This window comes from Lonchura striata, chromosome 2 (assembly GCF_046129695.1).
Source record: "Lonchura striata isolate bLonStr1 chromosome 2, bLonStr1.mat, whole genome shotgun sequence".
Classification (NCBI taxonomy): Eukaryota; Metazoa; Chordata; class Aves; order Passeriformes; family Estrildidae; genus Lonchura; species Lonchura striata.
Window position 1 is genome coordinate 93,670,426 of NC_134604.1, and position 25,184 is coordinate 93,695,609.

Genomic DNA, 25,184 nt, shown 5'->3' on the forward strand with positions numbered 1-25,184 from the left:
GACTGCCAGTATTCAGAGAAATATGTTAAACAACCTTCAGATAAAGCCTTTCACTAGAATTATTTTTTTTAGTCATAAACCCCCTAAATCATTCTCTTCTACCTCCTGCCTGAACAAAACAGATAAGCTTTTTGTCTTACAGCACTCAGATACCAAGACATTAAACATCTCTTTAAAAAGACTCATAATGTGTCAAGGCACTGTAGGATTCTGTTCAGCTGTAAAATTAAAACTAGGAGATAAAGTAAAATACTTGATATAATAAAGTACTGAGGCTCACAGTGGCCTTTGCTAAGCATGTGTTCATGTGTGTTCATAAGCAATATATCATATTACCCATGCAGAAAAAGACAGATTTAATCTTGTTCAGGAATAATAGCAAAATTCAAAAGAAATGAGGCAAAATTCATTTTCTCTCTTCCACTGGATCATTCTGTCACATTCGTGTAAAACCATATTCATTCTCAGATTCCACTAAAATATTTGACCCCCATGTTGATTTTTTCCATATGCAGAAGTGAACTTGTGTATATTGCTCCTCTTTCTTCGCTCCAAAACTGACAAGAAAATATGAAAAAAATCCAAGGTTTCTCAGAACAGTATCATACATGCAGACTTCCTTAAAGTATTGATTCAGCCAGAAAATTAATTATGGATTCCAAATTATTTGGATTTCTTTTCCTCCTTACATGTTACTTTGAGCCTCCTGTGCATTCTTTGTCTCAATTTAACATCGTGCTTTCTTTCTTTGACTTCTGACCCATTCTGTCTTCTATATTTCTCTCAGTATTGCTTTTTCTGGGATAGTTTAAGGCTCATTATGCTTGGATCAATAATACGGCATATTTACTCTTAAGAAAAGTTGCTGAGCAAGAAATTTAAGGAAATGCATAATACCTCCCAGTTCATGACACATTCAATTAAAAAAACTTGATACTGGAAGATAAGATAATTTTTCTGTATCTTGACATAAAATTTCACCAAGTATGAACATATTAGAGATCTTTAAAATGGACACATCTGTATCAGCTGTAATTGTCTCAGAATATAAAGCTGGATGTATCATTTTTGTTCACAAAAAGTTGTCTGTCAATCTCAGTTAAATATAAAAAAGTAGGTCTTTTCAGTGAGGAAGTATTTTTTATAACTGCATTTTCCAGTTTAACTGCACTTCTGACTTGCTAAAATAGCTACTGCAAGTGTCTGAGTAAAGAAATGAACCTAATTAATTCTGGCCTTTGACCTACAAGCATACACTACTCATGAAAAGAAGCCCAAATTACAGGAGTCATAAGTGGTTCATACCAAAGGCCAACACAGAATATTACCTTTTTTTTTTTTTTCTGATGACTCCGAGTAGCTCTTTAACACTGGCTGTGAAATACATTGCAGCTACAACTGCTACCTAGAGAAATCAGGATGTCTGCCTTCACACAGAGCCTTCTGCCTTCAGTGTGATTTCCTCCTCAACTGCCAGCCTAGACACATCACCTGAGCATAAATGATTAACGCTAGAAATAAAGACTTTCATGTTTCATTACCTGTCACAATTCACTGCTAATTCTTGCTCTACCCCCTGGGTCTGATTCATCTTCCAGTTATACTCATGTAAATACAGAGAAGCTTTACCAAGTTAAAGGAGTAAAAATCAGTGAAATTGTGGTGAGAATAAAATTAAGATGCCTTGTTTTAAATTTGGAGATCTCTGAAGGCAAAAATCAAGGGTAAAATTGCTTTATACTTCACTTATGTTAGACCCATTTAATTGATATCAGACTATAAAAAAGGGTCTCAAAACCTGCCAAACTATATTTATACTTTATATATGAAATTCTTATTTTTGAGTGTCAATAAATCCTGGTATACTTAAAAGTTTTATCCTTTAACAATTTTCATAAAGCATGTATCACCAATGACTTCTAAAAAAATTTACTAAATGTAGTAATAGCGCAATCTAAAGAACAGCATCAGCAGTTTTAAAATCTGACTTTTTCATATTCAGGTTTTCAACATAGTCTCAGAATAAACTCAATTTGTGTCATTTAGTACAGTCACACTATCATCAAAATTTTATATAAATACATATCATGAAACACTGGCAATTTCAGTCTATGATAGCTGGATAACAGTCTCACAAGGATTTAGCTCCATTACTATTAAAGCAAGTAGAGTTAAGGAGTTGCAAGAGAACTTTTCTATTTTGGCAGCATTTTACTGTTGTAAAGATGCAGAGAACAACCTGACTGGAATAGTTCCTTGGTCAAAGCAAATCAAAGGATCTCCACTGACTTCAAAAGAATGTGTGGATTTACATTACTTTGAGAGCTGTCTATTTGTTCATGCTTTTAGATTAAATGTCATTACTATTATTAGGAAAAGGTCAAACCAAGTGTCTATGTTATAAAACAAAAAATCTAAACAACCATGCAAGACTACAACACATGATACTGAAAAGCGTCCACTTTACCACTCACAGTTTAACTTTCAGAATGTGAAATACTGGTCTTTACAAATCTTCTGAATACTTCTTTAGACATTAAGACAAAAATTTTTTTCAATTTTGAAGAAATCTGCTTATTATTCTGGCTTTCATTTTAATGTAGATGCCTTGAGTTAAAAATACTTATGTAACAGTATAAAAAAAGTTTCTAAATTAAAAGTATACATCTGAAGTTCATGGTCAGTTCTTTATTCCATCACTTGAAGTCCTAGTAAATTTCACAAAATCTTGGTTGCACTGTTATCTAACCACTGTGTGTCCACATTCTTACTCACAAGTCCCACTAGTCGAGGTATTCAAACCACTTAACTTTGGCAAATAATTTGATTCTAAGTAGAAGGCTTTGTGATGAAAGAAGAACCTCCAGGGAGTTATTCAGAGTATTTGGGTTAGGAACTTAGCAGTACTCAAATAACCCTTTCCCTAATGACCACATTTCTATCACTGGACAAGAACAAATTTGCTTGCGTCAAAACACAACTCCAGACTTCCATCAGCAAATGAGGAGCCACAAAGAAATCTGTCCCTATTTATAACGCTGTCAGATTATTTAAAGAAACAAACCAAAACAAAAAAATGCAACAAAAAAAACCTATCCTTTTAAACAAATATCTAACTTGCTTGCTTTGAGTTGTACTTGATTTTGGGGACAGTTTGAAAATGAAGTATTGGAAAGAAAAGGGTAAGTAGTCTATTTAAAAGAACTGATTGTACTATTCCTGTGAATGTTGCAGGCAGAAGAATAAAAAGATATTAATCTAATTTTACAGTCACGCTAAAAGACATTTAGCATGTTCTGGGGTTTTTGTAGAAAAAAAAAATATTATGACTGCTAATAGAAAACATGGGAGTTTTGGTTTTGATTTTTTTACCAGATTCATACTGGTAACCCTGGTATCTACATATACAGCAGAGTCGCTACAGGGAACCTGTACTGTTCGGGAACCACATCTATATGCAAAGTGGAGCCAACTAGAATGGCATTAAACATCTATGCTGAGGGTCTGTATCACCCCTTTCTACATTAAATGCTTACAAGAAAGACAAAATTTAGAAGCCAGGACTAGGTAGCCCATATCCTTCATGTTGGGATGTAAGCTACACATTTTATACACTAGATATGGCTTTGAGATTCTGAGTTGTCCTCTGAAAATTTAACACTTGACAGTGAAATCCTATTTATAGCCAAGAGTATGAGAAGCTATGTAAAATTTTGTTTTATTAAATGTTTTTATTAACTGCATGTAAATGATATTCAAACAACTTACCCTCCCAGCATAATGCATAACAGTGAAGGAGGAGCCCAGATCCTTTGGGGCAAGGTTGCCATTTCCATCTTTTGTGGAGGAATAGACTGTATTTGTATCTGATGTATCCAGGTAAGACTGAATGCGTTTAGAAAGACCCTGTTCCACTGACCAAATAGATTGGCTTTCTTCATCCAGCATTGACAAAAAGCCTGATGGTTTCTGAAATGAAAAATAGATTTTTCTCATTTTATACGGGAGAAATAGAATTTTGGTTGTTCTTTGTAAAGTAACACAGCTTGTAATTTAGCAAACAAAAACATATATCACCTCAAAAAACAGGAAAAAGAAAAAATATTAAAATACTTTGGTAAGTGTTCAAGGCTGGTCCTTCTATAAGAAATGTAGGGAACAGTATTTCTGTTGCCAAAAATAGTCACTATTAATGATCTGTTAGAAACTGATTGTATAACTTGCTTCTTAGAAGTTGTCCAGAAGCTAGCTTTAGGCACTAGAGAAGCTGTCAGGCTCAGGACAGAGCCTCTCAGCCCGACGGCAGCACAGTCACCATGCCACGACACACAGAGGCTACACGTGAACCAGTACAGGCTGCATCTTCCTCAGCCCTGTTCCAAGTCCTGTGAGCCACTGAGATCTGGCCTCTTTGACCCATAGCCTTGTCTGAAGATTCATATATTGGAAAACACAAGCAAAAGTTTGTATCAGCCTAACATGCACAGATTATGTATAAATGCACATGGTGTAAAATGGATCTGGAAACTACCTGAAAGAAAAAATCCAAGACTGCAGTATGGTTACCAGGAGAATACATCGTTTCCATGGCAACTCCCTCTTGTACACATTCTGCTTGCTCTTGTAGGAAAAGAACTTCATTGATGTACTGGTGTATCTTCTCATTGGTCATGTTGACACACAGCTATTGAAAAATGAAGAAAAAATAAATATTAGACATTTACTGGATAATTCCTCAATGTAGGTTTTACTGCATGTCTAATATTGATTTTGAAGAAATGTCAATCCACAATATGGTATCTCTTGGTAGGCCACAAATTTAGGAAGACCCTAGGGAAATTTAGATTCTAACAACCATTGCTAAATTGGGAATGCACAATTTTTCTGCCTGCACAGTTCATTATGAAATCCACATAAGAGTTATCAAATATAACTATTTTCAAATACAGTGGAAATTTAAACTGATTACATTGAATGAAGAAAGGTAACTCTACATATCTATTAGTATATTTAATATTCTTCTGCATTTTATATTCAGGAAGATTATACAAATAAAATGTGCTTTTACAAAAAAAAAAAAAACAAACAAAAACAAACTACATATTTGCTTAAGATCCTGAGTCTGTAGTTAGTTCAGTGCTAAAAAAGACAAAACTCTGTTTCCATATCCAATGTCACTGAAGTCTAAAGCAGTCCCTGAATAGCTCATTGTATTTTATCAAAACCTATAAAACACCTAGGGACATTTTGTTAGATGCTGCTCTCCATTTTATACATATTCTAAAGGAAGGTTGGGAAGAAAATGTTGTTCCATAGAAAAGTTCAACTTTTGGGGAGATAAATAGTGTGGGAACTTCTAAAATATTTTCTTTGATGCCTCATAGGATGTACAACTAAATAGATTCACAGAAATCTGATTTTCAATTAAAAACAGATATCAGCTTATTAGTGTGCTTTTGTATTTTATTAAAAGTCCACCTGCTAAAATAACTAAATATTTAATAACCTTGTGGAATAAATATTTTAACTGTTTTTTTGACATTGAAGTGGAAATTTTAGTTGAAAATTTGAAAACCTCCTCCAATGCTACATAAATTCTGACTAAGAAATTAAGAAAAGAGAAACTCCTTAAAAAGGGGTTTAAGAACACTTCATATGAGGAATGATACAAGGAATGCCTATATGCATTTTCTTTTCAGTCTAAAACTAGTCACATATTTGTGTTGGCCAGCTTTTAACTATATCTTCCATGAATAAAGTGTGTAAAGCAATTCTAACAGCAAATCTTATTAAAAGGTATGAATTATTTTGATTAATCCTAATATTACATGGCTTAACATCCAGATGAGGGAAAAGGACCCAAATAATGTGTAAGAGTTGCCTGAATTTTCCATTAACACCTCCTGTTAGCATAGCAAACTTGTACTTGCTATACAATAAAATAGACTAGTGTGAAAAACAGCCAGAAGAAATGAGACAAAGCTCATTTTACTACCAAATGTCTATTAACTGTCTTTACTAATGCATGACAGTGCAAACAAAAGACAGCCTCAAATAAAAGCAATATTTCTTTAAAGTGGGATTTATAAACATTCAGATTGTTACCTTATTAACAATAGAAGTATACAACTGACTTCCAGTATCTACTTATTTTATGGAAAAGACAGCTTTTTTAACTCTGTGGCAGGAAAGCTGTGCTTTACTGATCACTTCTTGAATTCTAATTACAAAATTTTTCCAGAAGCTTGTTAACATTATTTTATAAGGTAGACAAACTTACACTTTGCAGAATATGGTAAAGCCTTAAAATGATGCATGCTGTATACATCTTTATTTGCAGATGATTTATTTAGAGAACCAGGTCATTCAACTTTACAAAGGTGTGTTCTACAATAAGAAAAGCTGTCAAAATCCCTATAAAGTCAAGCTTACTTTTTATCATGAGCCAGTCTCTTAAAAGGCATTAAAAAGTATTTGAAAGCTGACTGTGCAGCAAAATTATTGAACTACACAATTTGAGATGAAGGAAAGATTGTCTTGTCTTACAAAGATCTGATAAACAGCATTGGTTTTAAGTAGCAAAATAAAAGGAATAGTAATTTGTTAAAACATTCATAGATGGTAAAGAAAAAACCAAATGTTTAAATTCTACCAACCAGTGTATTATGGCATACACTGAGGTGCTTCTTGGCAACATAAACAACACTGTCACCCAGACTGGCAGACTTGCCACAATGCCACAAGGTACTGCAGGCCAGGGCAGAGAGCAGCTCAAGCACTTGCAGGAACTGCAGACTGCCCCAGAGCTCTGCTCTGCTCTCTCCAGAGCAGTGGCTGGGACAGCTCTGCAGAACGAAACCAGGAGACAGCCAGGGGCTGCTGGAAAGCAACGCATTCTCCTCGCCTCTTTCTCCATTTCAGTTTTATACAACCTGCTGGGGAAAGGTAATGAAATGAATGTTTCAAATTAAAACCCTGGCACAGGTTGATGTAATAGTTAAAGCAGCTGAAATGTAGAAATGGGATGAATATGAACTAAACTAGCTTTGTAAACCCAAATTCTTTTGCTTCAAGTCTTCTAACTATTACACAAAAAAATTACTTTCTGTCCAAAGATTTGAAAAGGTCATAGAATCACATTTTTAAACATGTATTTAACTGTACTCATGTAAATTAACTGAAATATAACAGTAATTAAAAACAAAAACCATTCAAATAGAATCTTACCTAAAACAAATAGTTGGCTCGACATTACCTATGGTACTTCTTATCATTAAATATTGTTAAACTGTTCTTGATATGCATCTTATGGACTCCATATTATGTCTTCTAAGTAGTTCTCTTTCTACCAATCTTTTAACTTTTAACATTAACTCACTCTCATATCTCAATGAAAATAAATACACCATATATTTGTCTGTCTTCTCTAAGAAGTCCTTTCAGAAATTTTTAGAAGAAAATAATTTGTTCAAGTATAAAAAAAAATTAAAAAAAAAGAAAAAAAATAACCCTTAACCAAAACAACCATAACTTACAGCACCACTCAAATTTTAGATTTTGGAAACTAATACAGTGACATTTAGTAAAAGTAGTAAGTATTCATCACATTAGACAGCATTAGCTTGGTCTCTTTCATCACATTTGAACAGTTAGTGCAACTAAGTACACTCCAAATTAAAATTTAGGTAATACCAAAATTGTACTGTGCTCTGAAGACAGAAAAGCCCCCATGACTAATGAAATTCTCCTGCTCTTCACTCTATCCAGTTTTCAGGGTCTTATGCCTATTTGAAAAAGGCATTGCCAAAGAAGGAAATCTGTGGAAAGCAACCTTGGTGACTGTTAATCAGTGAGGGAAAGATGGATGCAAAGACCCTTTGGAAAGCTCATTTACATCCTTTGGTCATGCAGAAGGATTAACTCTCCCAAGGAATGTGTATTCAGAGCATGGAGTACAGCTAACAGCTGTCACTTCAACACATCTATCAGGCCCTAATTTATGGGTTGAGATGATGAAATAACAATGTCAAATTTAACCTGGAAGGAAGTGCTCTAGCATTTCTCAGAAATGTAATTTCTAGGATAATGAAACACAGAATAATCTTTTTTCTGAGGCTGGACTCAGAAAATATTTTTAAACCTAAGCTTAACATTTATTTATTAGAAGTATCTTGAATGGTGTTCCCCTTTGAATCTGCTACCCAAACATTTCAACATCCTTTTCTTTTGTATAGTACCTATCAGAATATTTCTAAGGAATTGATAACAAAACCAAAACCATTGTATTTTGTTCTTTGCCTATAGGACTAATAGGATTTCACACAGATTTCTTTTTCCCCATACAGCTCCAACACAAATTCAGACATAGTCCTACCTCTGTCAGAAGATCTTTAATTCACTGGGACTCCATGTCATCTCTGGGATCAGTTGCCATTACCTGATTTGTGTTCCTCAGATGATGTAAAAGAGAGCCTGGTGCTATACTGAAACTTTGCTACAAGTAGCTGTCACCTGAGAAGCCTTCTACAAAGGAGTGTCTGAAATGCCCCTCAGAAAAGGGACTATTTCTATACAAACTGGAATAGTCTCACTGACTTTTTGTAGACATGAAAATATTAAACAACCAAGCTAACAAAAAACCATGATAACAACAATTTTTCCCTGAAAGAGTTTGGAATTTTTCTGAAACTGTTCTAAATTATTTTTTCACTCATAATGCTGGCCAGAAACTAAGTACCATGGGATAAAAAAAAGGTTGCTACTGTGGAAAGTAAGTATGTATATCAATTAAATGTTGTGCAGAATTTTACCAATCAATCACAAACTGAATTGAGCTGGGAATCTCAGTTTGAGACAAACTATTTTATTTTTGGCTACAAAAAGTCTCCTGTAAAAAATAACACTGGACAGGCAATAATGCCCTGCATAAACAAAAGAAATGTGTGCACTGGGAAGAAGACCAAAGATTCTAAGAGGGAAGAGGGAGGAGTACACCCTGACAAAGGCTATGGAACTGGACTGAGGAAGAAAGTAAAACACAGGATGGCCAGGCCCCTGAGGGAAGGGATAGGCTTTTAAAGCCCTGCTCAGCTTTTCCTGGGGCCCCCATCCACTTCTTGCGGGTGAGCCCAGTCCCAGGTGATGCCATGGCAGTGCCAGCTTCCAGCTCTTTCTCCAGCTGCCTGTGACAGGGTCCCAGCCCCATCTGGCTGCTTGCCAGGCTGGGGCTGCTGACAGGGACTTTTGCCAGCCCTGGCTCCAGGGATGCTGCCCAGCAGGGAGGGCATGGCCATCCTCTGGCTCCTCCTACTGCCTGGCTCCCTGGTGCCAAGGATCACCCGGTCCTCGCTGCTCCACAGCGAGGTTGTTCAAACCCTCCTGTGTATGGAGGTAGCAAAACTCTGACTTAAAAATTTCCTTGTTAAAAACTGAATTAACATAGTAAGGACTTTCCATCATCCTATAGGGAATAAGGAATACTCCAGCACTGGGAACTGCAGTGGAAGGTTCTGCATTAAGTCCCTACATAGTAACAGAGCTCAGTGTGCACCAGCAGCTGCCTATTCCAAAGATGCACACAGCAATTTCCATCTATGCTCTGCACACGCAAAACCAAAGAAAGTTGATTTCTTCCACATAAAATCTTTAAATTCTCTTTCAAACTGTCCAAATGTAAAAACCCGTGTGTGACTTCCCATCTACAATCACTGAGGCAACAATGACTGTAGAAAAGTTATATAATGTAACTTTTGTCTATTCATATCCATCCACCTTCAAAATAGACAACATGACCTGACATTTAGACAGCTAGAAGCAGTCTAATGGCTGAGACAATGAAATTTAATGTAAAATAATCTGTTAAGGTTGTTTTGGCTAGGAAATGTTATGTGACAAACATGTAGTGTCAGCAGAGTTAACCATAGAAATATCATGCCGAGAAGTTAAAATCTACCACACCTAATAATAGACATAAGTGAAAATTCCAACACAGCTGGGTTCTGTGACCTCTTCTGCTTCACCATAGTGACTGAGGTAGAGTTCTGAGTGGGGCAGGCAATGCTCTGTGCTCTCAGAGCCCGCTGGCTCCTGTTGCAGGAGATGTTCTGCACAGAGCTTCCATGGAAGCGGTGCCTCTCCCAGAGCATCACAGAGATAATGTGCACGTACTTTAATGGGTTTGGAGTTGAATGGGATTCAAGAGACACTTGACTGCTCCAGTGACCTGCAGCATTAATTTAGATAAATGCCTTATATTTCCTATAAAAAGAATAATATGTAGATACTTTCTACCACAAAACTTGAGAGGCTTACAGATATAAAATACCATGCAAGAGCTAAACAAATAGTTTAGCAAGAGCTAAATACATTCTTCAGTTTCTTATTTGAATTCTATATCAGACAGAAAAGACTATTAGCATTGTCCATTTTTGGACAATTGGACTTTATTGTATTATTGTTCTTTATGATGAATCTACAACTACAGACTTCCATTTCTGTAGAAAGACCTGACTTTCTAAGACAGGGGGAAGAAAAGCTACTCTTTCTCCTCTAATGTCTGGTTCTTCTTCTATAATACAGTTTTCTTAGATATAGCTGGGGGAAAATTGGTACAGGCAACTATCTATCCTGATTATTGTTTCTTATATTCATTGGTCATGAGTTTGTGGTCAAAAATATACTATCATAAGTATGAAGGTTGTAGCATTCCTTGACTGTACTATTTGGAGTTGTGCTGTGAAGGACCCATGAATAAGATCTCGCCTAGTTTTAATTTCTGCTACAAGAGAAGCAGACTTCTAGTCTTAGAGGGGTGAAGAATAAACTGTAAACAAATAGATTCCCTCTCAGACAGGGAAGTCTGAGAAAACATTGAATTAACACTAGAAACTACCATTTATATTTTTGGTAGAGAATTCTATTTCCTGAAATGACCAGAAAATGAAGGCCATTTCCCTACAGAATAGGAAAGAGAAATTGTGCTCACTTCTGACCATGTTCCAGTGTGGTTGTATACAAAGCTCTTCTGGCACAGCAGGTATGCAACTGCTCCAGGAAAATGCTGTTCCCAAGCTAATGCTCACTGCTAGGAAGTGATTGTAAATTGTTATTAGGGTGAACTAGAAGTCTACTGTAGTCATTTACCATAGCTCAGCTGATGAGCGTAAAAGCAGTAACTCACTGAGTCCTGGTGATTGAGAAGCTTTCAGTCTTTATTGAGCAGACTCCTTCAGATTGTGCCTTCTAAAAAACATTGTTCCCTGCCTTTCAACTTTTAAATTTCATACCAAAAATCAAAACTCCTCTCACTATTGCTTATTTCACACTTATTTACTTTTATTTTAGAATTACATGTCCCATTTTTGTTCTTATATCACGCATGTCCTATACAATAAAGTCTTACCAATACTCACCCTTACTTAAAGTCTTACCTTACTCACCCTCACTTACAAAAATTACGATATAACTTTTCTACAGTCATACAAGGGAAACAATAATGTTTTTTAACTTCTAATGCATTCTCGTTTACAATGGCCTATAAAAGTTTTCTCTCTACAATCTGTCAGCCATATAGTTTTGCCTGCAGAATTTATCACATTCTTGATGTAGGCATCATTCATCTTACTTTTCTAGTCCTTTGACAGTTGCTTTCCTTTGCATTGGTCATGAGTTGTTCCTAGACCAATTTTTCTTTTGACTTTGATATTTTAATACTCTAATGCCTTGTCCTTCCAAAACATACAACAGAGTAAACAAGTTATTCTACCCAGTTTTTGCATCTCTGTTTGTCAGAACCATCTTCAAGCACAGTTTATTAAAATTGACATGTGATTTACTATCTTATTACTCTCTTAATTATGACATCAAACTGCCTATCTACCAGCCTGATATAAAGCTTTAGAAAGATTTCCACAGCTACTTTGAATGTCACCAGTTTTGGGCAGTCAGGAGGTTTAAATTTTTTTTTAAAACAGTCATCATTTTTTTTCCAAGAAACCAGAAAAACAGATATCACAAAAAATTCCTTATAATACACTAATTAAAAAAATAATTTTCCCTAAAATTAATTTTAGAATATGCTAATCTAAATGTGACTTAAAAATAATTTTTATGACTCCACTACTGTCTGGTTGTAACATTTAATGCTAATATTCTACAATCACAGGCCTTGACACTGGGCATGTTTGCAGACATGATGCAATGTCCTGCATGAGGACCCTATCTCGGCTAACAAGACTGTTTATTGTTAGGGTTAACAAGCCCTGGAAGAACTCAGAACTAGAGTAGATTGCTAGAGAGCTCCAGATTTGAAGTTCAGGCTGTTTGGGGTAAGTCTACATGATTATATGTACCACATGGAGATACAAACTGCTTCTCTTCACTGATACTAGAACCCACCCACCACTTCAGGAATCAGATATGTTAACTCCATTATAGAGTTCATTTAAAAAAAACTCTCACTTCTGCTCTGTCTTTTCAGGAATGCAGTTAAATGCCGTTCTGAGATAATGATTCAGATTATTACTTCATATTTTTCAATAAAATGCATTCAGTCCAGGTGGAGGGACAGTAAATGTCTCTTGAAGTATATTTATTTAGAAAAAATGAAATAGAAATGCAAATATGACTTTTAAATTATCATGTTTGCTACACAGAAATAATCAATTCCTTTTTACTAATTTTTTGTAGATCTTGTATTTTCTCTTCAAGTATCCTTTGCAGTTATTAAGCATAAAATTACTTATGCCATAAAATTGAATTAATGGTATTTCATGATGTCAATTGCAGACCTTTTATCAGTTTCATGACAAAAAATCAATGCAGAACAGGGTCAAAGGAAAATAACCAATAAGTCCCAAGATGAACCCCTCTCTTTTGAGAAGCATTTAAAGTGAATATAATACTTCATACTTATTAATAAGGAGGGTTATTGGTTTTTTTTTTAATTTTATATACTTCATCTGTTAAAATGTTTTCAATTTTTCACTTTATAGTTTCCTCTGAAGGTGGCATTCACAATGAGTAAATTATCTGTACACAGGAAGAGTCCTTAATCCAGCAAATGTTCAAGCAAGGTAGAACTGTAACAGCAAAAAGAATTTTGTGAAAGGGAAACTGGAATTTATTTTATTGCCTTCTTACATGCTTCTTTGATGTACAGGTAAACCTACCATGTGCTTTCAAACATTTGGAAATTGGGTATCAATGTAAACTTGTAAAAGCTGAACTGATATGGCCCTATGACTACTGTTTCACCACAAGGAGGAAGCTGAGCCATAAAACAATGGACTGACTGGGACAAAGGGGCAAAAAACCATTTCAAACTATAGTAAGTCCTTTCTTCCTGCTGGTGCCTTCTCGATTCTTTTCTCTGCTTTGATTTTTTGTTCTGTGGTTTGATTTTCTTCCTCTGCATCACAGAATGAATGAACAACTGAACAACAAACTTAAACACCTCTTTGAGTGTGTTGTGTAAAGTCACTAATACTTTCTGAAATATATAATTTCCAAGAGCTCTAGTGTGCAGTGATTAATGTTGATGGTAGGTGAATATCTTAAAGAAAGTTTGATATTTAAAGGATTTTAAAGCATTAAGTGACATAAATTTTAATTTCTTTTCCATGGATGCAATTCAATTTTTTGAAAAGTTACATGTTGCAGTCACACAGAGGTAAATCTGATAATAATGGCACTTAGCATAATGCAGCACTTAAATTTTATTTTTTCTCCAAGGCATCTGGAGACCTTTTGATCTTTCTTCCAATTCAGTATATTGTCCTTCTACTCATTGATCTAGTTGAAGTATAAATAACACAAGAATGAAAAGAAACAATACTATTTCCCTCAGGCTGTCTTTCAGTGCTAATGCTACCCCTTTTCAAAATCACGATAGATATTTACTATATTATTTTAAAATTTCCAAGAACTCTACAAAACCCAGCATATAATGCATACACATATAGGTATAATGGGAAAAATATTTTAAGATAAAATTTTCACCTTCATGTATAATTATATTCTGATCAAAACTGGTTAATTAGAGAAATAACAACAGGTACATTAAATTCAGCAAAGCAATCCACACTTGCCTGTTCAAAAGTATTCTTTTGAAATTCTTCAAATCCAAAAATATCTAATACTCCAATTTCAAACACCTGGTCACTGGGGAAAAAAAAAGATATTACAGATAATAAGAATTCAAGCAAGTGAATAATACATTTGTTGCTTCTGACAGAAGTATTTCTGTTCTAGGACAAAAGCAGGCTGTATTTCATAAACATGGATGAAATACACAAGGAGACCATGTACAGAATAAAATCAAAATTCTACTAACAACCTGTACATACTGAACAGAAATAAAAAAAGAACAAGGCTCAAGATTGCTTTAACAGCTATGCTAAAAACTAAATTTGTAAGAGATGGAAAAAATCTTAGCCTACTAAAGTCTAGTTTCTAAGAATATAGGTACCCATTTTCTGACATCATGGACAACCATTTTGGGGATGTTTCAAAAATGCCTGGCTGCACTCAGTTATTCTTTCCCATTTATATTTCTTCGGCAGCCAGAATTGTTTCTACAGAATGTACTTCAAGGGAAACCTGTTAAGCACAAATCCTCTCTGTGTCAGCATCAAGTAGAATTTCTGGGTTCAGGCTGCCCAAGAGGTTGCATGTCCCAGGGGAAAGAAAGTCGGGGGTCAGGCCTGAAGAAGGCAGATGTTCCTTCTCTGTATAAATGAGTAGTTCCTGACGTTGCATCTAATTTGGTGTGTGCATTGAGGGAAGGGATTTTATTGTGGCCAAGTGGAAGAGTGGAAGCGTCAGGGTAGAGCAGTCACCTAGGATTTGGACAGAAGAACTGGGAAAAGGACAGAGGTGTTACTATTCTGTACTTTGGACTGAGTCATTGTAAGCCTGATCTGGAGAGGAAAGTAAATTCAGTGCAGTGAGCAAAATGAATATTTTGGAATATTCTGTTGCCTGCTATGCAACAATAATATTGCAGACTGCTTGTTCTGAGATGCTTCTGTATTTTTTTCTCCATAATCCAGGTTTCCTCTATGTCTAAAGCTCTGTGAGTATTAGGCTATAGATGTAAAAGAGAAAAAGGTGAACCACTGTTGAAGTACATTAATATGGTTCCATTGCAGTCATTGTAACCCTATATCATGCCATTTGATGAGGATCCAGCCCTCAAAATAAATTCCTGTATAGCAAACAAACAAAGTAAAATAATTTGAAAAAAATGCATATTATAAAACAAGCTTGGAAAAACAATCCTCAGGGGCAAGCAGAGCCTTTTTCAGAAATCATGCCCAAGAAGTTTGTCTTCATTTCGAAAGCACACTAGTTCAATGTACTCCTGATTGTCACGGGAATGGCTGTGTGCATAAATGTCAGACATAGATTGTTACATAATAAATCTAGTCCAGAATGGCTTTGCTGGGCAGGGGAGGTTATCGGGAGGTTGATTAGCCTCCAAGGGAATTTCTACAAGAAAAAGCAAAAAGCTTTTTTTTCACCACATCCATCTCTAGCAATAAATGCAATTTAAACTGGGTTTTAAAACGTAAGCCTCATTCACAACTGCTCCTGATTAGAGATAGGGAGTGTACATTCCTTGTCAGAACTAGTTTTCAATGAAATCTGTCAATTTATAGAAAGAAAAATTAAATTTTTAAAACCAAACTACCACCAAGAAATTAATATTGAAAATCCAGAATAAATATGTTCTTTAAATTTGTTTTGGGAAAAAAAAAAAAGAAGCTTGACATTTTAGAATACTTTGCAGGTTTTCACTCTTTTTTTTATTAATTTTCTTTTTTTTTTCACCCATTTGTATGTAGCCTTCCTTATAGGAAGGCAAAACATGAACTGCTGTGTAGCATTGTACAACAGCTGAAATATTGCATTATATTTTACAATTTTTGAGAACTACTTAATACAGACAAAACAGCTTATCACTTCTCTGACTGATTCAATTAATAATTTGAGACTGGATTGTTTGCATTCCTGTTGAATCTGTGACTCTTATTTTGTCAAATTAGTCTCTCTTACTTTCCCTCAAAGAATATATAAACATTTGCATTAGGAAAAGACCAATACAAACTGACTTAATGAATTATTAAATGTCAGGAAAACAGGAACCTGATCCTAGCTTCCAAAACTCTGGGTAAAAGCCTTAGTGCATTCCTTATCAAAACTGTGATATTTGTGACAAATATATTGGCTTACAAATATAATGGAGATGTATTTTTTGACAGAAATACATGTAGTCTCAATATTTTTATGAACTCCTCTTGATAATTTTGGTCTAGTTTTATTAGGAGATGCACCACATTAAAAGAGCTGGAGGTTTTACATAATTAATATCTTGCCTACGGGACAAGTATAACAGCACTAGGCTCTGTATCCTCTACAACATTGACATTTTACTATTACATTGTGCTATTTATGTGCCAAATCTCTTCAACCATGACAGTAATTTTCTGTATTAAATTATTGTTCAGATTTTGAAAACTAAATAACAACTGACAACACAATATCCAAATTAAAAGCATTGCTTTATATGTGATTGCAAACTACTTTGTTCTTTTAATCTTTCTTTTTGTCTTTCTCTTTTCCATATCACTTTTCTTGCCAGAAGGAGGGTCCATATATCTTTTTACTGGCTAGCTGTCTATCATATTAATTCCAGCAAAATTACTTTCTTTAAATAATCATAGCAGAGATTCCCAAGGGAAAATAAAGCATGAATGATTCCATGTTAACAAATGAAAGGACATGTCACTAGGGTCTAAAAGAACAAATATTAGAAAAAAGCATTTTTTTCTGAAATTTCCTTATTTTCTTATTTTATGGTTACTAATCATCACTGACACATTTATTCATTATATTTCAGATATTTAATATGTATAACTAAAAGAACTATAGTTTTAATTGGGACTGAGACTTTGATTTCAAGTTTGACAATATTTCCCAGAATATAAAGTAGAATATGAAGTAGAAAAAAAGAATTTTCTGATGTTTGAATGACTTTTTTTATCTCTTATATCAGCACACAGGAGTAAATACTTTAAAAAAAAACCATGGATGTTCACTATAAGTCTTTTTGGTTTTCTGATACACCAAACAGCATTTCAGGTTACAATATTTTACTATGTCTCCAACTTTGCCTTTTTTCCTCAGAACATTTCTGTAAAGATATCCTTATAGACTAGAAACACCTTTTTAATCTTGCACACTTAACAATTGAATTATAGAGAAACTGCATAAAAATTCCCGAGAACTCCTAAAAACAATACACATACAGAAGATGTCCCAATCCACCACTCTGGCAGACATCTTGCCATTCATCAAGTGATGCTCTCAAGCCATTTGCCATTCTTGGCAAGGTGACCAGAACTCCCTTTACAATACATCTGACCCAGTGCTTCAGACAAACCTACAGAATGTAATTCATTAACTTTTATTTAATTGCAGATGCTTTTTAGCTCCACAATCCATGGAATTCATTCATTTTGATATCTTTTGCAACCTGCCAGCAAAGAGCAGTGAGATGAATTTGTTGGGGGAGGGTGATCTTATGCATCTTTTCATCTGTCCAAGATACAACAGTTCTTGCTCTTCCTCCAACTGCTGCCAGTAATGAGGAAGGCTTAGGTCTGATCTGGATATACTGGAAGTGATACTGATTAATGAGGAAATATTTCTCTGATCAGATTAAGTATATAGCCTAGACTTCAAATGAGGTCCTTCAGAATCCTAATTAAAACACCCTCAGTTTTCCCAGGGGAACAGATTATACCTGTTGCCATAAACATATTTCTTGAAGGGAATAGGATGACTACTTCCAGTTGGATATATTGTTCTTCATCTCAAACAATTACCAAACAAAATTTGTTTCTTAAATGTTTGAGGGAAATTTTTCAAAATTCTGAACCTGTTGCTGAGATTTGGTGTCACTGCCATGTCTCTCAGGTATCTTGATCAACAACTGTAATTTTTCTTTTAACTTACCCAGGTGTGAGTGGTGCATATAGAGATGGTGCATACAGAGATGGTGGCTGGACACAACAGAAGGAAACACTGGCTCCATATCTGACAGACATTTTTTTGAGTGGCTTGACAGTTATGGCAGGAAAAAAGAAATATATTTGCCAGTGGACTCAAGATCTATAGCTCTTTCATTAGTAGCACATATTCTTCCTCAGTTCTTTCAAGTGAAATTTGTTCTGTGCTCTAAAAAATGGCATCATCTAGTTAAATGAAACACTGGAAATTATCCAGAATTAAGCAGATTTCAAATTATGCTATTATGCACCAAATTATATTAGATGTTTCATATTTTGTCTGTTTTAAAGACTTCTCTCCACATATAGAAACAAGTCTCATTATGCTGTGGGTTCAGGTTCTGAATAGGTAGTTCCTTTCCCTCCTTCCTGCACTCCCAGCACCCTTCTGCTGAGTTCAGTAATAGATAAATACATGTTTTAGGGTTTATTTTCCGATTTTTTCCCTGAAGTTAGGAAGATTTATATTCCAGAATATCTTGTTGTATAAATCAGATAATATGCTAAGAGTTTTGTAAATGAGACAGCTGAAGTCCTTCCATTGTCCAACTAAGTATTCCTACTGTTAATCTTTGGCACTATTTGAATTTTGATAGGCATGAGTATATAGTCATAATGTAAAAGCTTTCAAAAACGACCTCTTTAGAAATAATCTGTATGCTCTGTGTGCAACAGAAATCTATGGCTGACCTGGTGGTACAGACAGAAAACATGTCTGCATGCCAGCTTTCTTTGTTTGTCTGTAATGCTGCCACAGAAGAATCTCAGACTGGAAGTGACCACAATGGGTTATCTGGTCCAACCTTCCTGCTCAAGCAGGGTCATCCCAGAGCACATGGCACAGATCTGCACTCAGATGGCTTTTCAATATCTCCAGTGAAGGAGATTCCACAGCATCTCTGGGCAGCCTGTTGCTGTGCATGGTCACCCATACAGTAAAAAAGTTGTTCCTCCTGTTCAGGTAGAACTTCCTGTGCATTAGGTTCTTCCCATTACCTTTTCCAATATTGCTCAGCACCACTGAGCAGAGCCTGGCTCCACCCTCTTGACACCGTCCCTTTAGATTTTATAGGCTGAGATGAGGTTCCCCTCTCAGTGTCTCTTCCCAAGGCTAAACAGGCCCAACTCTCTCAGCCTTTCCTCATAAGAGAGATGCTCCAATCTCTGAATCATCTCTGTAGACCTCCACTGGACTTGTTCCAGGAGCTCCATGTCTCTCTTCTCCTGAGGAACCCAGAGCACTCCTGGTGTGGTCTCACCAGGGCTGAGCAGAGGGGCAGGATCACCTCCCTTGACCTGCTGCCAATGCTCTTCCTAATGCACCCCAGGACATCATCAGCCCACCTGGCCACAGGGACACTGCTGGCCCATGGACAGATGGTTGTCCACCAGGACATCCAGGTCCTTCTCCCCAAAGCTGCTCTCCAGCAGGTCAGCCCCAGGCTGTCCTGGAACAGAGGGTTGTTCTTGCCCAGGTGCAGGACCCTGCCTTTGCTGAATTTCACACAGCTCTTCCCTGCCCATCTCTCCAGCCTCTCGAGGTTCTTCTGGAGGGCTGCCCAGCACTCTGGGGTATCGGCCACTCCTGCCAGCTCTGTGTCTTCAGTGAACCTGCTGGTTCATCTACCCATCATCCAGGTCAACAATATAAACAATACTGGGCCCAGTAATGGACCCTGAGAGTGACTGCTAGAGAGAGGAGGTCTCCAGCTAGACCCAGGCCCTCTGGGACCTGCTGTTCAGCCAGACTTTATCTACAAAATATTTATCAGCTTTTTATCTGGTTTTATCTACAAATAGAGAAAATCTTTTCTAACTAGCTGATAAAACAACATGTCTTAAACTTACTAGCAGGAAAGGAACACAGTATCAAGATTTTCTCAGGGACATATTACCTAATTAGCTTCTTTTCCATGAGAAGTGAAAAACACAATTTCACAAGAATCCACAGACATTCTTAAATATCCATAAAGAAAAAGCTCTCTTGCAGAATGAGTCAGGAATTGTTAAAACATTACCTTAACTCATTTCATTATTCATTTGGATCACCAGATCCAATTTTGCCAAAGTGCATCAATTACATCAAAATGCCACATTAAGGCAACCATGAATCTACAAAACTGAAAATCAGCATACATATCGGAATGGAAGTAAAACGGAGGAAACCTTGAAGAGTTAAGAGTCTTAGGAAGAAATTCACCAGGACTATTTTGAGAGTAGAGTTGGAAATAATTATATAGATGAGTGAAGATAAAATCAATAATTAAAAAAAATTATAAGCACTAGTGAGAAATGTTATTAGCTTTCTTCTAATTCCACTCTAGGGGCCAATTATGGCAAAATAATTTCTCCACAGTTGATTCTTTAAAAATACTATCAGAATGAATAAAGTAAACAAATTTCAGATCCTGAAACCAGTCTAAACTAGCATATGGTGTTGTAATTTAGTTAAAACTAGACAAAATTGTAAGTTTTTATGGAAGAGATCAACATTTCTAGAGGTGCATTATCTTACTTAACACCATCCTTAAAATTCTCGCTTTATACCTATTGAATAGTATTTCAAAGTAATTAATTTGCTGGATTCTGGCAACACTTTTTATCTTCTGTTCTTCATACCTTTAGAACTTGATCTTTGAAGAGTTTCACAGAATCATCTCCCCTTTGCTTAGATCTAATGATAAAAATTCCTTTTATTTTGCCTAAAACCTGTCACAAGCTTTTTCTTAGTAAATATAAATCAATTATTAAAGATCAAAATCAAGTATTTCCACCATAAAATTTAAACATGGATAACCAGATTCCTCAAAAATGCCAAGAAAAAATGCTTCTTTCGGAGTTAAGCCAAGAAATATAATTTTATTGCTTCATAAATACTCACTGGTGTGATGGAAGTACTGCTAAACGGCCTCACAACAGAACAGGAGAACTGAGTTAGAAACCTTATTCCAGGTTTCTGATGGAGGCTTCATCCCATCTGAGAAGTAGTAATTCTGTCAGTTTCCAACTGGGAAATAAAGTGTAGCCTGGAATGTATCAGACTTATGTAGTCATGTAAGTTAATGTTTTTGGTGGATCTTTCAGCAGAAGTTTATTAAAACTGCACCAAACTGGAGATATAATGCTGCTAACTGAGAGCTGCTCAGATGTATTTGAAGTAAATCTGAACCACTAATCACAAATTCATTGCAGTAATCCAACTTGCATCTAGAACTATTCTATGCCTTGATTTACTCCTCCAGTCTAAACAATATGATTAGGCTGGACCAAGAAAAAAACAAAAAACAAAAAACAAAACTGTATGTGAGCTACTTCAACCATGGCTGGAATATCAGTGAAGGACAATCAACCTTATTTCCACTTAGAATAAGCTACTTAGTTTCAAGTTTTGAAAGGGAATGAAGCTGGTTTTGGCCTGATAAAATTTAGTATATCTTGTCAGTACTGCCAATTAATTCTGAGCTGGTTAGCTTTCTATAACCAGCCTCAATGAAGAACTATCCCTTTTCAAGCATAGGTATAATATGTGGTCAGAGGAGACTACTGCAAATTCCTCATTTCTACATAAAGAGCTGTCCTGTTTTAGCTGGGACTTACAATGTTCTCACAGGTAGAAATACTTTCACTGAGAAATATTTTAATAAGGGAAAGGTCACCTCTTCTACCTAGTGATTGCAGTAAAAGGAAACTACAAGGTAGACAACCTACAAACAGTTTTGACTTTCATTATTTGAAGATCCTATGATATCTAAAAATTATAGGCTTATATTAACAAAAGAAGTACACAACACCCTATTCTGAAAGAATATAAGATATCAAATTGTAAAATTACACACTGAAAAATTATTTAAAATAATTTTATTATTTTTAATATATCAATTATAATTTTTTTTCTTAATAATTACTACAAAAAAGCTCACTGTAATTAGAAATGCCTGAGCTGGATTGTTGCCTGCCACAGACATACACTGAGATAAGCCTCTGTTCCATAAATCCCAGGAATGAATGAGGAAGAACTGTGACCTCATGCCCTCCCTGATTATATAGAAAGTATGTCAAATTAGGCCATGGACTGGAAAATTGCCCTAGCTTACTGCCACAAACAGACAAGTAAAATCATTCCTTGTTACTTCAGCAGGAAGTGAGACACTCTGATGGTGTATATCTAATGATGGACAGATTTTAGATGCAGAAACCTGTTACTGAGGCATGGTACCTTTTTCTCCTAACTACACCCATAGAAGAGATTTGTCACTAATTAGTCTATGAATAGGAAAAAAAACAAGCTTGTGAAGTCCTCAAACTCTAAAAGAGTTTGATATAAAGATATATGATATATAGATATATGATATAAAGAAAACATACTTATGAAAGCTCTGCATCTGCCATTAGTAGATTACCATTTACCAATAATTCCAAGCCACTTGTATTTCATGTTCTTAAGAAAGCTGAGCTGAGCATATGAGCTGTTGAACTTTGATTAAGTCACAGGCATATGATCATCTAATTAGGTCTACTGATTTAGTTTGTTGCTTTGATTCCACTGAGATTTCGGGTTTTTTGTTCTTTAATTTGTTTCTTGACTGCTCCACTGATGCACATTAATTAGCATTCATTTTTCCAAGAAGCCATGTTGGAGAGCAACTGCATCGAATTTAGAAGATGCCAACTTAGAGAACATTCTTAGAACATTTAAGTAAGTTAAGTTTAAACATTAATTTGAAGGCTTTTGAATAAAATTCTGGTTCTAATACCCTGTGCTAAGGTCACTGTTTTGGGAAGAAAGAACAAGTATGTTCTGCATTAAAAGAACTCCAAGCAGCATTTTGCATGTTGAAAGACTTAGCTCATTCTGTATTGTCAAGTCCAAAAAGGCTATTAATTGTAACCACTAATCTAGATTACCACATAAAGTACCATGGCCCCCTATATAAGCAAACAAATAAACAAATATGTTACAGTAGAAACAGCTAGAAAGAATGGCCAGTGCTTTAAAGATACAAACATCACTGTTACGTTATTACAAAATTATTTAAAACTTTATCAGTGTGCATTAAATTGCACCATTTAAAGCACTTATGATTCTTTTACAGTTCTGAATTTGAACAGATAATGGAACAACTAATAGTTTCCAATGGCACTCCTACCTGCCACTCTCATCTTGATTTTGAAGGTAGCAGTTGATTGTGTTGACTAAAAAGCTAAATAAACGACCATATAGAGATTTTGCCAAGAGATCCCGGTAAAAATCTGCAATCTCTATAGTGTGCCTCCGAACAATTGTATCTCCTAAGAGAAAAAGCAGAAAATGGAGATGAAAGTGTGCCGTAAACTTTGTCTTAAGTAATTTTAGTTACAGTAAATTTAGCTACAGTTACTTCTCCTTTGCCAAACATTTGCATGGTGTTAGCTTTTTTTCTAAAGCCTCCATTGCAAGATGAGTAGACAGTCAACATTCAAAAGATTTTATGATTGGAAATACACGCCTTTATACTTTGTTCAAAAGAAATGTGTATGAGTACTACACAGAACTAATATTTTACTGAAAATATTATTTTCAGACTTCTTCCCTAAGACAGTCCTGTTGATTACAGTTCTGACTAATATTCTTTATTAATATCCAATCTGTTATCTTTACACATTTTTGTAACATTAATCAAGTTAGAAGCCCCATCAGCATCACAGTGTGAAACTGCTTTGTTCCATATTACAAAGGCATTTCTAATTTAGTGGCCCAGTCTGATTTACTGCATGGCAGATAAGCCTACATATTCCTCAGAGGGAATATTTACAGGACTATAGAAGAAATAAGAAATAAAAAATTTGACAGCTTTTAATTTTTTTTTTAAATCAGAAGGCTCAAATTGTCACCAGGTCTGATCTATAAGAATGTAAGCTTGGAGCAGATTACCTTTAAAATACTGAACAGTCTGATCTATAAGAACGTAAGCTTGGAGCAGATTACCTTTAAAATACTGAACATCAGTTGTTAAGGCTGAAGCAAGCTCATCTGGTGAAACCTGCAGCATCCCTGCCACTGAAAGGAAAAGAAAATGTGAAGACTGATTTATGCTATACCTGCATATTTCATTTTTTACAGATTTTCTTCTGTAGATTTATTTTTGAATAGTGAAAGAATCCAAACATTAAAGACAAGGGTGCTGCCACAGGAGTAATCACAATTAACTAACAAATAAAATCAGATTACTATAATCAGTACTTTGTGAAGTATAAATGTATCTGTGCATTACATTACAGATTTCTTTCCCCTTCAAAGACTACTCAGGACTTTCCCCAGGGTTTGGCAGACTGTCTGTGGTATTAGAGTGAAGGTATACTACTCTTTGACATTCTGTATCCATAAGCCACTTGGAGGAGATCTGTTAGTGACCAAGAGGGCAAATTTCACAGCACAGAAACAAGAGTCCCTTTTAAGAGATAGATTTTGAATGTGAGGGATTCAATTCAAGGCAAACTGTTCAGCTGTTGACAAGCAGTGCGAAAGCATTTCAAAACAAGACTGCACAAAGTGCACTGTACAATTTCTTTTGGCAAACAATAACATTAAATATGACATTTAATTAGCTAATTTGCAATACTGGCACTTTATTTCATCCCATAAAAATCTGTAATTTATAAAACATCCAAATGAATTGGATACTGCCTACTGCCTTCCCACGGTTATGAATTTTCAGAAGTCTTTTTTTTTTTTTTTTTGTCTCCCTGGAATTGTGTTTCCATCTGTCGGTGGAACAGTGCAACTTCCCTGCTGAGGGAGCAAGCAGGGGATGCTCCAAGGTCGTGTCCTACTGACCTTGCTCCAGCAGCTGCAGGTCTGACACGAACGCTGTCTCAGCATCTGTCAGGGACGTAAAGCGAATGTCTCCGAGATGCAGAATTGCTGAGAGAATCACAAACAGGTTCTCCACCTCCTGCACACATTTTTTTCAGAATTAAAGATAAAGGAAAGAGCTGTTGGAAACACCAGTGCAAGGCAATGCTTTATAAAAATATAAATTCTGTTAGTTTGTGTCATCAGCATTTGATAAGTTGAAAAGCATTCACATGTGAATTATTAACAGAAAATTTGAAATCAAACTGGAACCTAGCTAG

General features: G+C 35.5%; 1 protein-coding gene across 8 annotated transcripts in view; it reads right to left on the bottom strand.

Moving 5' to 3' along the window:
• The window catches only part of MYO16 (myosin XVI), a 358,973-nt gene that overhangs the window by 100,204 nt on the left and 233,585 nt on the right, over positions 1 to 25,184 (bottom strand). For all 8 annotated transcript variants that reach the window (XM_031503852.2, XM_021545590.3, XM_021545595.3 and 5 more), the window contains exons 18-23: positions 24,886 to 25,003; positions 24,037 to 24,108; positions 23,219 to 23,360; positions 14,088 to 14,160; positions 4,532 to 4,684; positions 3,769 to 3,969 (exon numbers count right to left, since the gene is read on the bottom strand). In XM_031503852.2, coding sequence (XP_031359712.2) covers positions 3,769 to 3,969; positions 4,532 to 4,684; positions 14,088 to 14,160; positions 23,219 to 23,360; positions 24,037 to 24,108; positions 24,886 to 25,003 — 759 coding nt within the window. The remainder of the gene's footprint in view (positions 1 to 3,768; positions 3,970 to 4,531; positions 4,685 to 14,087; positions 14,161 to 23,218; positions 23,361 to 24,036; positions 24,109 to 24,885; positions 25,004 to 25,184) is intronic.